Source organism: Manacus candei, unplaced genomic scaffold, assembly GCF_025592945.1.
Source record: "Manacus candei isolate 608988 ecotype Guabito, Panama unplaced genomic scaffold, ASM2559294v1 h1tg000026l, whole genome shotgun sequence".
Taxonomy (NCBI): domain Eukaryota; kingdom Metazoa; phylum Chordata; class Aves; order Passeriformes; family Pipridae; genus Manacus; species Manacus candei.
The window spans coordinates 6132134-6151013 of record NW_026138074.1 but is presented as its reverse complement, the minus strand read 5'-3'; the positions used below and the strand labels follow the sequence as shown (position 1 = coordinate 6151013).

General features: G+C 39.3%; 1 protein-coding gene across 7 annotated transcripts in view; it reads left to right on the top strand.

Annotated features, from left to right (window-relative positions):
- Positions 1-18880, top strand: part of RBMS3 (RNA binding motif single stranded interacting protein 3) — a 765077-nt gene that overhangs the window by 412379 nt on the left and 333818 nt on the right. For 5 of the 7 annotated variants that reach the window (XM_051789016.1, XM_051789015.1, XM_051789012.1 and 2 more), the window contains one exon: positions 4252-4421. In XM_051789016.1, coding sequence (XP_051644976.1) covers positions 4252-4421 — 170 coding nt within the window. The remainder of the gene's footprint in view (positions 1-4251; positions 4422-18880) is intronic. The other 2 variants (XM_051789013.1, XM_051789019.1) reach the window with 1 other exon arrangement.

The following is an 18880-nucleotide window of genomic DNA, read 5'->3' as shown; positions in this document are numbered from 1 at the left end:
AAATTGGCTGGTCCATTAGCATAGCTGTCCAGCTGCATCCTAGGCTCGGAGGCTACTCCAAAACCACAAGCCCAGCCACCTCAGAAGCCTGCCAAGGAGCCAGCTGCTGCTAATAAAGCAGACTCTACAACTTGGCATCTAGGGCCTGTGATTCCCGTCCAAAAGGAATTGTATGTGAAAGATATTTGAAATTTGTCTTTTAAAGTAGTGTTTTGCTTTGAAAGAAAAATGCTTTAACCTAAACTTGCAACAAGTGAAAAACTACAAGAGTGGTTGGTTGCCATGGGAAGATAAATACTGTTCTTGTGTAAGGAGGTTGGATATTGGAAGGAGGAGCGTTGTTCGTTTAGTATCCAAGAGGCTTCTGGTTCAGCATTTCTGGACTATTTAGTTAGAAAGACCAAGGTATCTCATTATTCATGCTTAGCTGTGTGCACTTCCACGGGACACTTAGTTTCAGAGAGCTGAACTGCAGGGTTTAAGCACAAGGATGTGTTCCTGAGAGTGGATAAGAATTAAGCACATTAATTTCTCACTTTTAAATAATGTAAAAGGGGAAATTTCATTCATTTTTCAAAGATGAAAACAAATCCTATTTAGCCATCCATGCTACATTAATAAGCTGCTTGGAATGATTTACAAACCAGTTCACTCCCCACACGTTCCCCACTGAATAATGAAGCATGAGAATTGAAAAACTAGTTGGTTGTATTGGTTATTTGAAAAATTAATGGCAAAACCAGCTCTGAATTCCAGCTTCCTTTTGAAGTGAAACACATAGATTTTACCTAATACTTTTTTTCTAGATCTGCAGGTCCTGTGGTTGGTTGTGCTGGCAAAACCTCTTTCCCAGATTTCTACAGCTGGTATTGGGGTGTTTTGAGCCAGTCTTGACAGTGGTGCTCCTTATGGCTCTTGTGGTAGAGAAGTTAAGTGCTTTGCCCTCAGCCACGGAGAGGTCCAATGTCAGAACAAGACACAAATTTCCTGCTGTCGAGTGCACAGGTGGCTCCCCAGGCAGTGCCCTGCTTCAGCAACATCCAGGATCCTGTAGCAAGTGGTCCATATCTGGGATCATCATCAGGTTGCCATTAATTTCTTTCACTCCAGTTATTATGTGGAGATTAACAAACCAGACCCTTTGCTCATTTGGAGGCAAAATGCATACTTCTGCCATCAGTCATACACTCATCGGCTCAGGAAACAAGAATCCAAAGCTTTCTTCTAACCTGAAGCTTTTTAGTCTGGCAACCAGCCAGAAGATGTCATCAGCCTCAGTACAGGCAATTTTGTAATCTTTCTGCGGATGGTATTCTGGGGTATTGGATATGCATGGAAATTACTGTGGGCTGCTGTGGCTGAGATTTATTAGTAAAGAGGGTTTGGAATATAGCAGGGCTGAGAAGATCAGCATCCTCCAAACTGGAGTTGCAGCTGCCTCTCTGCCCATCCTTAAAGCGTCTCCCAGGATGCTCCTGTGAATCCAGGCATCCATGTGTGCCTATTGTCTGAGCATCTCTTACTTGGAAGACAACCTGTCCTATGGCCTCATTCTCTCTGTATACTGAGGACTTTTTTTTTTTTTTTTAATAGCTGTGGCCTTAAAATCAGTGTAACTGTAATTCGTGTTCACTTCTGCATCCCTTTTCAGCTGTCTGAGAGGGATAAAATGTCTTAAGCTTAAATTAGAATTAGGCTCCCAGTGCTCTCCTCTGTGTGAGGATAAAGATCTTATAATAGAATGAAAATTGCTCTTTGTATTTCAAAGGTATATTTCCACTTTTTTTTTCTTGCTTATTAGGTTGATGTGAGAATAGGACATTTACTCATTATCCTCGGCTAAGACATATATAATAATATCGATTAATAATTAAAGTACATACAACTTTATTGGCTTATGGAAAAATCTTTCATTGCTTTACATCATTTGTGTCGATTCATTATGTATGGTAAACTTAGAGGTGTAGGGGAAAGCAGGAAGAGTGTCACCTTGACCTTTATTTATTTATTTATTTATTTATTTATTTATTTATATTAGCTTAGGAATGCTCAAATTATGCAAGATTACCATGGGATATTTCCTGAGCTCCTGATATATTAAATCCAAATGTATTATACAGTCATATCTACCTCTTCCATGGCCTTGCAGTGCACAGAGATTTAACTATGCTTCAGCCCGGATGTTTGAAGGTCTGCGTGCCTATGTATTTAGTAGAGGTTACTGTTACCTGCAATGCTATCCAGATGGGCCACGGCTGCGGCATGGAGCTGATTTCTAGGATGTGTCTCCATCACTGGTACTCAGTTGAAGCAGGTCCCTGTGCTGGTACTCAGGACTGCTGCTTCAGCTCTCTATTTCTGGGAATGACATTGAAGCTCAGGTGGGTGGGGATTACCCCGTGATAAAATGTGTGTGCAGGGAAATATGATCCGAATGCATTAAGTGCTTTTGCTTGTCAGCAAAACTATCTATGCAGAGACTTGGGGAAGGCAGCTCATTGTCCTTTCTCTTTTACTGTAGAAGAGAGTGAATGCCACTACTTGCTAGCATGATGATCACACTATTGAAGTGTTTTCTCCTTTTAATGGCTCCTACTTGAGTCACATTACAACCAGGTGAGATTGCAGAAGAATTCTGATGTCTTGACACCTGATGCTGTGTCCCCCTCTCATTGTTTAAATGGGAGAAACAAGGAAGGAGAAGGCAGCAGGAAAGGCATCACTGCAAGTGTGGTGTTTCATTTCATCAAAACCTCTGAGCTTCACCTGTCACTGATGCTCCTCTTATGTTCTCCAACTTTTTTTCGGTTCTTCTAAATAATGGGACTTGTTTGAAAGAGTTTAGACCTACTAATTTAAAAATATCCAACTACCAAGACTGTGATTTTGTGTGTGCATAATTATAAACACTAAAATAGGGCCACTGAAATTAAAGGGGCAGTTGATTAGCATGATCAGAAATACTCACAGACTTAAATATTTTCTTTCTTCAAGGCCTAAATGCAGAATGAGCATATTAGGAGTCACTTAAGTGTTATTACTACTATCATGAAAATTGCAGATGTTTTGCCTTTATTAGTCCATTAGCATAGCACGGTTAACTTAGCATTGGCCCAACATTTACCTGCTGTTGTCACCACACATAAAGCAAGCAGAATATGCTGATCAGCTTGTGGAAATGGGATTTCCCCCCTCTCAGCAGATGGTTACATTCCTAGAGCTCTGACTCCATTCCCTTGGCTGCCTGTCTAGGGCTTGGCCCTCAGCATCCCCAATTCCTATAAATTCACCGCTAGAGCTCAGTTTTTCTGCATAGGTCACAGTGGTGACAGGATAGCCTCCTACTTCCAACCATTTGTCCATTTTCCTGGCAAGCACTCTGTGCTGTGAGTAAATACTCTGGTGGTCAGGGCACTGAGGATGGTTGCAGCAACTAAAATTCCCTAATTTTGTCTCAGATCAGAGATGTTTAGGTAATTTTTATAGCATGTGTGTGTCTTTCTTCATAACGTGTATTTTACCAGGGAGCTGGGGGTGGGGAGAGTGTTGTTCTCCCTGTGAGAATGCCTCCTTTTTTAAGTGGTATTTCTCAGTTGTTGTGTGTGGTTTGTGGTTGTTCAGAAGTGGGTAAGGTTTTCAGAGCAGAAGGTCTTAGCCTGATCGTCTTTTCCAAACCCTGCTTCTCTATTGCGAAAGACATCTGTAAGGGCAGAGTCTTTTCAGGCTGCTTTGGATTTTTTTCTCTCTTAACTAGCCAACTCTGCCACCTGACTGTTCATGTGCTGGGTGCTCCTCATGTTTAGAAAAGACTAAGTAGGCTTCTGGCATCAGCTTCTGTACCTATGGCTACATATTCTTATTTGTGTCTTAGAGTACTCTTAGAGCGAATTGTGTTTAACTTCTTTCTTTAATACAGGTTACTCCCTGAGTATCTGTCGTTTCAGAGCTTTATTTTGTAATCTAGATAAAATAGACTTATAATCTAGCTACTTTAATTCCCAATTTAAAAAATATAGTAAAACAATGCACTTCATAGCCATGGCTAAACCCAAAATGTAGGTCCTGTTCTGCATTTTGAAAGGCATTGCTGACTGGGAGTGGGTGCAGGCACCTTAGGAGCGGGCAGGTGGAGGTGGTCAGGGAAGGTAGGCCAAGCATAGCATAGTTCTGGAGTTACCAAGGTAAACCACATGCGTCTGTCATGCTTTTGCCTTTTACAGTAACAGCATTTTCGTTTTGTTCTGTTTCCAGCAGTCCTATGCACCAGCTCCCCACCCCATGGCTCCTCCCAGCCCCAGCACAAACAGCAGCAACAACAGCAGCAACAACAGCAGCGGAGAGCAGTTGAGTAAAACCAACCTGTACATTCGAGGCCTTCCACCCGGCACCACTGACCAGGACCTTATCAAGCTGTGCCAGCCGTAAGTGCACTTAAAATACTCAGTGTTCTTTGGGGTAGGAAGATGTCAAAGCTCGCCTTCCAGCTTACACTTATGTGTGGCCACAAAAAGACATCAGAAGCCTCCTACACTTGAAAGTTAAGTGTTATTCCTTTAGTTTGAATGGCTAATTAATGGCTGTTGAAAACCTTCAGGTAAAGAGTTTAGGGGAATAGGGAGGTGAGGGCCTTCACAGTGACTTCTTTTTATTCTAATCTGGTTGATTTCTTATGTTAACAGGAGAATCTGCATGATAGGAAAACCTCCCTAATAACAAATTTTATAGTTATAATGATCTGTGAATCATAACCTGATGCACAACAAAATAGGGGTGTTCCTCCCCGAATCTATCACATTTTATGGTTGCCATGTCACACGTTGCTGGGCTCAAAGATTGAGAAGTATGAAACCCACTGAAGGTGGTCTTGTAGCTGTATAATGAACAGCTAACTAACTGCAGTTCCACTGAAAAATGGTGATGTAGAAAGTAACACCTTCTACCCTCCTGTTTATCTGAAGTCATATTTACAGATTGTCCTGATAAATATCAGTTTTACTGTGTTTTATTCCTGTTGAAACCAAAGAGACAGCGAAAAGAGCTCTGCTCCTCATGTATCATCAAAAGAACTACATCCTAAAACACTGCACCCTTCTATCCTTCTTCACTCAACTGAATGTTGTGGGCAATATAGGTAGAAATGAGAACTTGATTGGATTTCCAAGGTCTTGATTAGTACTGATGTCATGTAGGATGGGACTAATCCAATTTGAAATTCCAACCAGAGATCACCTGGCTGGAATTTAGGATAATACATTTTTTTTGTGTTATAATAAGAGGAGGGAGATATTTGAAAAATAAAAATCCACCCTTGTATGATGCAGAACTGTGGTGTTTTTGCCGTAGAATCATCTGTTCCAAAAGACAACAGCATCTCTACTATTTGTCATTACAAATCAGCCTTTCAAATAGGGATCAATAGATGAAGTTTGGTAAAGCAAGGAACAGTCTGGGGCTGATCTACTGACTTGAATCCAAATGAGTGTTGTTTTGAAGCTTGTAATAGCAGTATCAATTTAATGGGTTGTTACAATTTTATGTCATTCTGCCTTTCCTGATTTTGATCAAAAACCCTGAAAGACTTCCCTGAGTATGCTTTATGTGGACATGACTTACCAGGAGTGGAGCTAGCAGCCTTACTGAAGTGATACCTGGACTTTAGTAAAATTATGGTAGCTTGAAACTCTTTTTCTGTGACTTTCTCCTGTTAAAGCTACTGCAGGTAGAACTGACTCGCTGTTCACAGGACTATAGAGTGCTGGTGATGTTTCATATTTCATACAAGTTGAATTGTGAGTGTACCTGTCTGACATTTGTACAAACTACATTCATTGACACTTTCCACATGTGACAGTCACAGATAATACCAGTTCAAGGACCGGGTCCTCAGTATGTATAAATTGATTGTAGTCTACTGACTTTCAAAAAGCCCTTTTGCTATAATCTTCTTGCAGTCTGACTCTTCCCAAGTTCACACAAATGCTTTCAGCTGATCAGGACCGAACTAGTTATTCCTAAAGGAGCCTCACAACTTTGGCACCTAGTGCTCAAGTCACGGTGTGAGCAGTGATACTTAAATCATGAAGTTCAGGGAGCACGTCCCTACCCCTTGTCTGCTTATGGGAAGTGCACATCAAGTATCTGAGAGCTTCCTTTTGGCACTGTGACAGAATTTTTAATGTGCTCCACTAAACTTAATCTGGTCTATGATTAGGGGACTTTGTCTTGCTATCATGAGATTCCTGTGTGAACAGATGCTCTTTAAGAAAAACGCTGACATTCGTTTTGCTGAATGTCAGCAAGGAGAAACCAGATAGTTCTTCTGTCCTTTTTTTCAGAATATTAAAAGAATTTATCAAAGCAAAAGAGAAAGGCAATATAGGGAAACTTAAATATCTGAAAATGCAGGAATTTGTCCTGGCAGCATGTAGATTCTAAGTAATGTTTTGCAAGACATTTTCTTTACCTTTGTGTGTGGTTACACAGTAGAAGTGGATAAAGGTCCAAAACCCTTATCTTTCCCCCTGTCCCCTCCCAAAAAAACCCAAAACAAAGAAAAACCCCAAACCCTCCCTCACCCTCCACTCCACCACTAAAACCAAAACTAGCAATCTGCTGCTATATGAAAAGGACATAGATTTATCTGTTCAGAAAGATTGTCTTCTGTGAGTTCTCTCCTACCTTATGTGGCTGGGGGCTCACCATGTCTTAAAGATTTCATGTGAACAGGTATTCACAAACAAGCAGAAGGTGCTGTCTCTTAAGCTTCCTACATAGAAGTATTAGCATAATTTGCTACAAGATGTGAAATGAAAACCTTACTTCTAATCCATAAATCATATTATTTTGCAGTACAAGCTTTTTGTGGAGCTGCATTCACCAAGCTAGCTGATGTCTAGCACATTGGTTCTCCTAGGCTAGCTGCCAGTGCCTAAAATGAGCCCTTCTGAACCCATTTCCTCTGCTCTAGCATAGGACAAGGCTGCCAGTAGTACAACTGTCACTTGTAATATCTGACATTTGGCAGGTCTGAGGAATAATCTTCTAAAGCCACAATATTTCTCTCTCAGAAGTACAGGAAATGCTGGAAATTCTTATGGTTACCCACATTTATCATAGCCCATCCCATTTCCAGGTTTATTCTTGTAAGGAGGCCACCCTCTAAGTCATGTGTAAAGTTTTTAATTTAATTGCATTTTGCCAGGTGGGTTGTGGAAGAGAAACCCTTTAATCAGAATTGTTTGATAAAGTATGGGGCTCTTTTGGTGAATCCTGCCTGCTTTTCAGTCTTTCTGTTGTGTGTTTTTGTGTGGTGTGTGTTGCACACTAAATAGAAAACAGACTGGAGTACCATTGATGCTTGAAGTGCAGAGTCCATTACACGTGATGTGAGACATTTCTGACAAATGTTCTGACACTATCAAACCTTTTATCAATTTGAGAGTAACCTTGTCACAGTAATCTGTCAAACTGTTCATATGACTAAAGGAAAACAAGTCATCATAGGCTGTACAGTAGCTGAGTAAATGGAAAAAAAATTGCTACTGGAAGATTTTTTTTTTATGTGGTTCTGATCCTCAGTACTTGGTTTAACGTGTGTCCAGCAAAGTTTCATCAAACTCCTTTTTGCAGCAGAAAACTGCTAGGCTGCACTGTACCTTTTGGGACTCTATGCAACAACTCAGTCAAAAGTTACATCTAAAAAGAATGATTAAAGGTGTTTAGCAAGCAAGAATCTGTTGCTCTTTTATGTATGTGTTGTCTTCTGGAGTTTCATAAACACTGAATAAAGAAACTTCCAAAACCGGACCTTGGCCTCTCTTAACCCTTTCTGAAGTTTTTTTAAAAAGAGGCTTTACACTCATCTGTGATCATATTGATCATCAGAACATATTAGTCTAAAATTTAAATATTTAAATATTTCATGTAAATAATATTAAATATCACATAATTAGCTTTTTTTTTCTCTGAAGTACAGAGTCTCTGCCGGTGCACTGGTATGCACCATTATATCTTCCCAGTCAAAATATGCTTTTAATCAAAAGTGAAGACAGTCAACCTTTAAATGTAACATTATAGACACAAAAAATTGCATATTGTGTCACTGTACTAGTAAAATATAAATTATTATCTTTGAAATATTCGTAATCTGTCACTCTAATTTTCATGCATTGTGTTATATTTCATCCAGAAGCATTCCAAGGTTCTCTTCAAAACATACACAGATGGCTTAGTCCATTGTTAATATACTGGACATATCCCATTCTTCCTAACTATATCTCAGTGGAGATAGTTTGAAAGAATTCTCTTACACAGACTAAACATTTGAGCTTTATTACTTTGAAACATATTTAATTAAAAAAACTCACAGTCTGTCTCTTAAGATTTTGGTCTTTCTGTCTGTTCTTACATTTTTGCACTGACGAAGATTTAGGCTCCAAATATTTTAAAAGGTAAAATAAGTTTTGGAGAAGGGAAGGGAAATTTGGGAAAAGAGATATAAAATATCTCTTCCCTTCCCCCAGTAATTTTTTCAGGAGAAAATTCAGCTTAAAACCCCCAACATTTGACTAAAAACCAAGCCTTCTGCAATGCACAATTAAGACACTGACATGTATTCAAAAGATAATCCCTGTCCATCTTGATTCAGTCGTTGTGATATCATTGTGTTCCAGGGTAAAAGTAAAGCCCTTAATTAAAACAGCAACAGTAAAAATATCTAAACCTAAGGAGCAGCAAGTCTCTTTGTTGCTCAGGCTGACTCTTGAGGAAGACGCGATAGAATCTCACAGATAAATGGTTTTCCAGGTATGGGAAATCCCTACTGAATAATGATTGCCATGAACGCTGCTTTCTTTAAATAACCTCTAGATCCATATTTTTGTGCTGATTACTCAAGGTTTTGGGTTTGTTTTGGGTTAGTGGAGGTGGTTGTTTTATTGGTTTGGTTTTGGATTTTTTTGTGTGTGCTTTTTTTCTTTGTTCTTCTTCTTGTTGTTGTTTTTTGTTTGGGTTTTTGTTTTGTTTTTTTTTTTTTTTTTTTTGGTTTTTTTTTGGTTTTTTTTGTTTGTTTTTTTTTTGTTTGTTTTTTTTTTTGTTTTTTGTTTTTTTTGAAGGTATCCCAGTTGACTCCGTGGCAAGTTATCAAATGTGAGATTTTAGCCTCTCATTTGATTCTGAATGTCCTTGGTTTTGTCTTGTCAAACATCTGAATAAATATTCAGGCTGCCACTGTTTAGATTCTATTAAAGGGCTAGTCCCAAGGATAATGTAACCAAGGTTATTAATTGAAAAGTCATACATTAATTTACTTAAATCCTAGATTATTTCTGAAATGAACTGTGTACATTTCTTTTGCCCCCACAGAAAAAGGCTGAGTTCATGGAAGTTTCAGAGGGGTTCAAGGTGACTTTCAGGACAGGTTTTCTTGTCAAAAACTGCAACAACACAACATTTCTATTAGACCAAGCCTTATTGCAAGTTCATTATGGTCTTTCCTGCTATGTATTAAGGCAGCAAGAACTGTATATTCCTGAATATTTTTATTTTCCTTCTATTTTGTGAAAATAACAAGTCTATGTTATATGAAAACTGATGAAATGAAGGTTTGGGAGAAGTAAGATCCCTTCCATTCCTTTTTTTTTCTACCTTAAATTGTTAATCAACAGTAATTACTGTGAACTATAAATAAAATAAGGGTTAACCAAAATACAATCTCCATAGTGAGCTCAAAATCAAAAAAACCAAAAGAATCCCTGTAGTAAATACATTGTTCCACAGTGAAGTCAGACAAAATTTATAGCCAGTATAAACTCATGTTCTCATCCTGACCCCAGTGAAAACAAACTCCAAACTATCTGAGACTTACGTAGCAGTAGTGTTAGGCCCTCTCTGCTCCTGTATTTTTAAGAAATAATCTTTCAATATGTAAAAGAGTTTACTGTGTTCTGTAGTCTTGTGTATGTTAAAGCAAGGTGCACTCTGGCTTCAATATTAATTCAAACAGAACCCAAACCTACGTCTCTTCTGTAATTTATATCAGTTGACACCATCGCTGTGTGATATAGCAGGGACTGAGAGGGCGTGAAGGAGAGAGCGCTCATTCAGTGGGATTAACTCATATAGGAACCATATGGAATCATACTGAATAGTTCCTGCCTAAAATCTTGATGGATATTTTGGTTGGGTCTATCCTAGTAATATGAGAACTGTGAATGACTCTGAAATATGCTGAAGAGGTCAGTATTCATGGGAACCAAAGAAATGCCCAGACTTGAGGGGAAAAAAAAAACAAAACACCAACTTTCCCTGCCTCCCCCCTGGATTTTTTTTGTTATTCCAACTAAAACCAGAAGTCCAAAGAAGGGTGTACTGTGAGGCCAAGCACAGCAAAGGTATCCTGATGGACTAAACACTCTGATACAAAGCAAGGAGAGGACTATATGAGTATATTCCTCTTATTTGTGAATGTGTGTGTGTCCAGACCAAATCAAAACACACTGATGAGTTGGCTTGGAGAAATCTATATCCTTATCAAGTTCTTTGTATCATGGACTTTTAGGAAAGGTTTATTAAGAGGAGCAGGAACGAAAAAGAAGGTTAATACTTCTAAGTCAAAATGCCTTTGATTAGAAGCCAAATCGTGAACGCTAAGGATGCACAAAGTATGCATAAAAACAGGAACCTGAAGTCATGGACATGATTTGTTAATTCTTTCATTGAAGACATGTTCATAGTGAGGATGCTTAATAATGCTATTAGAAACCTTGTGGAGTTGCTCTCTAGGTCTGCAATGATACAAGACAGGGAACCTGTATTTCCTTTGAACAACATCTTAGTTTCCGAAATAAGTTGATTTGCAGTTTTGCACTCAGTTATATAAATACTACATATTTGCAGTGTGTAAATATGGACATGGATGTACACAAGTTTTTTCTCCTTTACCTGATATTATTGAAAAATATTTGTATATTAATTCCCATTGAAATAATCTCCAAATGTCTTCCATTGTTAAAAACAAACACTGAAGCTGCCCCAGTGGGCAGTGAACCAATTCTCTTCTTACCTTGCCTCTTTCATCAGGGAAAACAAAACTCCAGGTCAGCAAATGCCCGCAGCACTACAGAGAGCTCTATCTGGGATGTTAACATTCCCCATTGTCAGGAAGAAAGGCAGAAAAATAATCTGTGTAAAGTAATAAATGAGCACCTGCACTCTTCTCTGTTTTGAATGGGCCTGTCTTTTCACTGGAGTGTGACAGTGTGTCAGTGAGAGTTTCTCATCTCCTTTCAAGTTGGATGAACCTGATTTAATGGAAGATAGGGAAGGAGGCAGCATTCTCAGACACTTGTGCTAAAAACATTTCTTCTGATGAATTTTAATTAAAGTTTTTGTGGGGAAAAAAAAAGGGAAAAAATCCAAAACAAATAAAAGAACTCAGAAATATTGAGTCTTCTGTGTAACAGTGTGAAGGGCATGATCGTAACAGCAAGGTCATAACAGGAGGGGTGTTGAGATGGAAAGAGGGTAACACACTTAATGAGCTGCTTCTGACCTGTTCTGAGATGTGCATGTTTCCCATCTTTCCTTGTACTCTTTCTTTCTCCGCTTCTCCAGCATATTTTTTGTGCAACCATTCAACCCTGGCATCACCATCCGTCCACGAGGGTGTTGGTGTAACCATTTAAGAGTGAAAATGCTCATGGCCGAAAACTGTCCAGAGGACAGACAGGCTATGCACAATATATGTCTGTGAGACAAATGCCTGTTTTTATAATGTGGTTGTTGCTCTGTGAAAGGACTCTCATGACGGTGGATCTCTCACCAGTCTGAATTTTCCAGCCCCTCAAGGCATCCTGTAAAATTCTGATGCTCGGTTTCTGCTTTACAGTGAAGAAGGCTGGTTGAACTCTCTTGGTTTGACAAAGGTTGCTTCACTGCTGTCCTTTGAGTCATTGTGGTGGGGGTTTTTTAGTGGAAATGAAAGTTCTGGTTATCTTTGTTTCCTCTGTTTTGAAGCTCATCCATGTGTTTTAGATTTGTCTGCATTTTTGGTATTTGTTCTCCTAAATTCCATGGTGTCAGGTTCAGTGGGTCTTTCTGATCTCATGTCCTTTGGGAATTGATGGTAGCAGTGGGGGAGCAGAACCAATAAACTGTGTGGTTTATACTCCTTAGGAGTCACCAATTTTTGGGAGAAGACAGACACACACTGTTCATGTTCTGACATTTGTGTAGCAGAAATGTTTCTCTAATGTTTTTCTTAAAGGTATGATGCAGATAGTGTTCTGCTCTGTTTGAGAAACACATTGTCCTAAAGCTCTGCTGAAAGGAAACAATATCAACTATACTTAATCAACACCCTCACCCCCCCACCCCCAAAAAGAGTAACCTGGGCAGTGCTTCCAGCTAATGGCTAAAACCTTAGTGCATTCCTGCTATTTCTGTGCAAGGGGAAGTGGCAGGCCAAGTTTGGTGGCAAAGCTATTGAATATTATCAGCACGAAAACAAAAATGTCATTGTGTTCAGCTGCTAGACTTTCTCATACCATTCCAAACAAGCATCGACAAGAGCTCTGGGCTATGCAGCATGCCATGTCCTTCATTCCAAGTATTTGGTAACTTCCCAGAATTATTTGTGTGACAAATGCTGCTATTAGATTTCTGTTAAAAACTGAAAAGACTTTAATTTTTTAAAAGTATGTTCACTAGAGAAGGAATTTCTTAGAATCTTTGCAACTGCGTCAGAGGTTTTTATATTTGTCTCGTTACAAACACAGACAGGAAAGATAGAATGTTTTCAGCCTAATTTTTAAAAGATCTTGATCTGACAAAGATCTCAAAAGGTCTTCTTTTTCTTTGGGCATGTATTTTCTGTGTCTATGAGTCATGAGCTCTAGGGAAAGTGGAATCCTCCAGATTCTGGTTCTCTTGCAAAGAACCTAGCCACAGCTTTGGGGGCAACCCTAAATAAAATAATGAAAGTAATAGCAATGTGCAAATGTAGGACTTATTCTGAAATAAACTGTCTGCCAACAGATACCCAACCTCATGTACGCTTCATGGAAGCACAGCAGTCTGTTCAAATAGCAGTTATTGCAGGATCACAGGCATGTTATTGCTTCAGTGTAATACAGGTAATAAGTGCAGCATTTATGGCTATTACTGCCTGGTGATCACATAAAAAAAGAAAACAGACATACTTTCCTTACTTCAGCTTCCCAGTTCAGCATTTCCATATGCTCCTGGGGTTATAATCCAATTATGAAGCTTCAATTATTTTCTGTAATTCACTGATTCAAGAAGAACATTAACTTTTTAGCTTCTTTACAGTAGGAATCTAATAATTAAAAGGAATAAAATAATTCACAGATTCATAGAATTTAAGATCCAGAAGAGACCAAGGGATTGTCCACATTATTTTCTGGTTGATCCAGGTCCTTAAATTTCCCTTATTTTTCTCCTGGACTGAATATGCAATTTATTTTAATGTAAAAATATGTTCCAGAAAACCACCCATTCTGGAACTGAAGATATGAAAGCAATAGCAAACCAGCCACTGTTGCTAACAATTTGTTCCTGTTAACCACATTCCCTGCTCAGAATTCCTGACCCACTTTCAAGTCACCTTTCTGATCTTGATTTTTACCTGTTCATTTTTAGTGTAATCAGATTAAAGACCTTTCAGATGCTCCTTCCAGATGTACTTATGTGCTAAAATCAGTGATTTTCCAGGTTTTTTTCTTTAAGAATACAAATAGTTGGAGCTGTTTAAGTCTCTGATTATAAGATAGTTTTCTCCAGCCTTTGGATAATTTTATCAAGAACTACAGGGATCATTTAAATGTTTGTAAAACTAATTATTTGAGGTTAGAAATCATTTCCTTTTCATATTTATGGACATTTCTTTTTATGTTTAGTTTAGGTAGCCATATCTGTGTCCTAAAGTGGATGAAATATATTACTGGAACATCTGTGTTCCTAAGCAGGAGACGTGATACTCAAAAGCTGCTGTAGTGTCTTAGCAGGAGTGTAAGGTGGTGCAACGTACACTCTGTGGAGATCACAGAACAGTGGTACTGGCATTATGTCAGAAGCAGAAGCTCATCTCTCGACCTCTGAGGCTTTGATTACTTTTAATTGTAAATCATGTGTCTGTCCATCCTCAGCTTTGAGTAACAAAACCCCGTAGAATTGGAAAACTGCAACACACTTGAAGCTGTATTTTTAAAAGTAAGGAATTTGGATCTCTGGCATACCTAACTTAATTCTGTAGAACTTAATTTCTCTACTCACCTTTAATGTATTTTATCTCCTCTGCTTTACTTAAATCAACACCAAATTTAGGAGTGTGAATTAAATGGAGTACGGCTGTGAAGTTTTTTAATGACTCTACAATAATTTAGCACAAATATTTCAATATAAAGTTTATTGAGTGCCTTATGAACTGCATAACAAATGAATTGCTATCACATGTACAAACATACAACCAGTTTAAGGATTCATATAGGACAATCTCTTGACTCAGATAAAATGAACTCAAGGCAATTGCTTCTAAATGGAAAGGAAAACTGGTGCCTAATGGTGGAACAAAATAGAGTATGACCCTGTCTTTGGTATTTGAATGAAAGCAGGGTACTATACTCATGCCATGATTTTGCTCACTGCCTAACATAAGAATTGGACTAAAGATGTAATTGATTGCAGATCTTACAGATGTGGGAGACAGGCTGTAATGATACAGCTATTAAATGATAGCAGCACTTTGATGACTTTTAATTGATTCGTCTCTGTTTTCAGTGACTGGTAAGAAAAACCCGTCTGTATTATAACATGGATTTGCAATTGTTAGTTCTTGTTAGATTCCTGTTTGTTGGTTCTTACTGACCTTAGATACAGAGAAACAAGACTTCCTCTCAATCACAAGACCACATTTCTTGTTCCTACTGTGTCCCTGCCATGCTGTTCCCATGGTACATTGAGAACACAAGGCTGCTGTTAGTTCAGTGTTAGCGGCTGAATCTCCCGCTGCTTCTGGGCAAGTACAGCTCTATCAGTGAGCATATGAGGCATTTTGTGGTGAGGAAAAGGTGGGTTAGAGTGGCAGGAAGTGTAACTGGAGTTCATTGCAATTGCTTGGATGATATTGTCTGTCAATACAGTTTAGTATGTACGGAGACAACTAAGTGGAAAAGACTTAAATTCCTCATTCTCCCCCATTCTTTTTTCCATTGCCCCTCATCCCCTCCTTTCGTCCTCACACAGTTATCCTCTAAAGAGGGATGTTTCTGCACAGAAGTCAGGCTCATAATTTGCTTAGTAGGTACTGGTTAGCAGTGCAAGAGTATTGATGAGAAAACTCATGTTAAATCTCCCTTCGGAGGCTGCCCTAGAGTTTTTACAACTCACATACACGTGGCATTTTAATCTCTCCACAAAGACTTCTGAAAGGGATATTTAAAGTGCTGTGCCACTAGTTAGTAGCTGTCACCACTGTGTCAGGCATGCTCTCAGTGGAGAGTTTACCAGCCCTCAGTTGGACCTGGAACCGAAATGTCACCAAGTACATACATCTCTATCTTTTCAGACTGCCAAGTCACGGCAGCATTGTGTAGGACTCAGAATGTTGAGCCTGTGAGAGAGATCTCTGCACTCTCAGCAGATTTCCAGGCTTGGACACCTTTTTTCAGCTGGGGAACGTGCTGTGGAAAGCCGTCTGGTGGGGACGTCGAGGCGAGATGGACATGCTGATGGCTCGCAGGATTCAGGCTGTGTGCCAGAAGTAAAGTGCTCGTCCCTTCCTAATGAGGTAGCCCTCCAGTCCTACTATCAGGAGGTCTGCAGCTGGTCTGCTTAATGGTATTTAGTAACAGTATGTGCAGTAAAGCACGCTCTCCTGTTACACAGAAATCAACTAATGCTGGCTTCAAGAGTGGCGGGTAATTCAATCACACCCACAAAAATGATATTAACATAACATTAGAGAGCTGCATAGACTAGCAAATGACAGGAAATTATGAAGTTCAGGCTTGAAACTTTATCCTTAACTCACCCATATTGTTTTGAAGTATTTGGAAATTTCCATGGAGTGTGTGATTTTTATGGGACCTACAGTGGGGTGTATTGTCCTGTGTGTCTGCAGAGGATTTCCTCAGCTAACATCAGCCAGCCTTAGTGAGAGTTATATAAAGAATTTATGGTGCAATGTACAGAACATAGCTAGACAATGTGAACTTTAAATGTGAATTTCTTGACTTGGGCAGTTTACCCACCCCAGCTTTTCTGAAGTGCTGCATCAGGCATTCACTGTGTTGACATTTTTTAGACCAAATTGCAGTTCAGTAGCTAAGACCCTTTCCCAGTTTCAGAACTAATTTTTTGGATTGGGGTTTTTTTTCTGATCAACAGTCACTAAAAGAGTTTTCTTTTGTTTAAAATTTACTTGTTGATTTAAAGACACTTCTCCTGTTTATTTAATGTAAATTAAATACTCTATACCCATCTTCGGGCTTATTAATATTTTTCCTCATTTTTGGTCCTGCTGAAACTAGTAATGCATATCGGTAAGCAAGATTAACTTCATAATCTAAAAATCTTGTGTTGGAAATGGAAAAAAAAGGTTTTAACAACCTCATCTTCTTCCTTGTGACTTCTAGTCCTCCATTGTACCTCCCTGTACCAGCAGGGACAAGGGGAAGTTCTTGCAAGAACCCCATGGGTCAAGGAGGAGACAGGGAGTCAATTTGCAGTCTATCCACAAGACGTTTATAAAGAAGGCTGAAGCTGTTTTGTGTGTACAGTCATTTTATTTTACACATTGGAATCAGAGACACCAAGAGCCAAGGGGAGAATTGTCTATCACTCTGAGGATGGGACTTCACTGCAATCAAATGTGAGATTGCAAAGCTCCCAGAGACAGTGAAGCCAGCAGGCATACTGCTTGCAGAGCAGCTAAAATGGCAAAAAGTGCAGCACCCGGGTATTTTCTCACATCTTCAGGTAGGTTTTGCAGTCTGTGCTGAAATGCATTCTGCCCTTGGATATCCTGATGCCAGCACCCAAGTAAAACCAACTTGAGCCCAAGTCACATCTGATTTCGGTTTTGTTCCAATATGGGGGAAGAGGGGAACTGCCTCCTGTGGGAGAGAGAAAACTACATGATGGTCATTACCTGGGAGAGATTAAAAAAAAATTTAATCTAGCGCAGTAGAAGTAAAGAGTGACAGAAAGCAGCAAAAATTATATTACTCATATAATAGCTCATTTGGGGATTTTGTATGGTGTTTTCTGGGGATGATGAACTCTTGGTATGGTTAAGCTCTGAGGCTGTTACGATTTTTCCCTGTGTGCTTTCTATGCTAAGGAGCTGGGGAGGAGTGCCACTGTGTCTGTCTATCTCTGTGGTGAACAGGATGGTCATTAATGATCATGCATAGAACAGTAGGATGGCTGTATCCTAGGGGAAATCAATTTTCTGCAGAGAGCTAGGCTTGTAAAGAGTAGAAAATTTCCACTGAAGGGAAGGAGGGGAAAGGGAGACAAAATTGGCAGAACAGGGATTAAAAAATATAAAGGCTTCAGAAGTGAGGGAAGACTCAAAAGGCTTTCTGTCCAAGGTGGTTTTTTTCCCCTGTCAAAATTGAGCAGGTCTTGAACATACTAATCTTAGAGATTGGAGAGAAAACAACCTTTGGGAGAAGGTCTGGGATGGGGGTCATGGGGAGACTGGGGAGAAGACTGGGGTTTAGACAAATGGTGATTCTTTTTTAAATTGTTATTGTCTTTTAGGGGGAGAACAAACATGCATAACTGAATCACTACTGTGCATTTCACTTCCTGAAGGAGCCTCTGTATTACAGATATATATTGCCTCTATATTGCTTCTGGGTTTTAGAGCCATGCAGTGAAACCTGGAACCAGGTTAGAGCCAGCTGAGGTAGCTCCATGCTCTCCCGCAAAACTGGTGGGACTGTGGTGTGGATGGGTCCTTATGTTCCACACCATGTGCAGGTGCAGTTTGGAGTTCAGACTAGGGTCTGAATTCTTCTGCCACTCTCCACATTTGTGTCTCTTTGAATCAGTTTCACTGCAGTGTTGAGTGTCTCTCTCAAATTTGGGTGGCCCAGTGGCTATGAAAGTCCTCCCCCATACTGTAATGCTTCACTGTCTTCATTTCTGTGGATTTCCTGCTACTCAAACCTTGCTACTCCAACCTTGCTCTTCTGTTTGCAGAGCTGGAGAAAGCCTGCTTTCCCTAGGATGCTATCATTTTACTCTCATAACTTAATAGATCTTGAAAAAACTATTTCACAGGGGAGTTAAGGGAACTACGCTGTAACTGGTGTTAAATATCATCATTCAGATAACAGCACTAAGAGGAGTAAATTTGCTTAGACTTTTAAAAGTATGTTTGTATGTTTATGTATCTTAAAAATGTAAGCAGACATAAATCTTTGCATCTCAAACAAGAGGATGATTCTTTTCTTACTCTGCTCAATATTAAAGGCTAAACCAGAGATAAGATAACATACCCATAAACATGGGAGCTTGAACAAAGAAGCTGTTGTCCTAAGAATGTGGGAATAAAAAAGAAACTGAAGTCTGATCTTAGGAAATTGTCTTACAAAATAGAATGTTGCATGTAGAGTAACATCTAATGGCTCTCAGAAATTGCAAACAGGGCAAATCCACAGGTCTTTCTCTTGATCTCCGTGGTCTCTGGAGCGAGCCCAAATAAAGCGAAGGGCAAAGGCATATGAGAAATGAATAACTGGAGCAGACCTTTTTTGCTTTGGCTTCTTATTCAAGATGTTGGTCTTTTGAGAACTTCCTTTCTTGAACGGCAGAAAGGGAAAGGGTCGGAAACTCCCATGGTCTGAGTAAG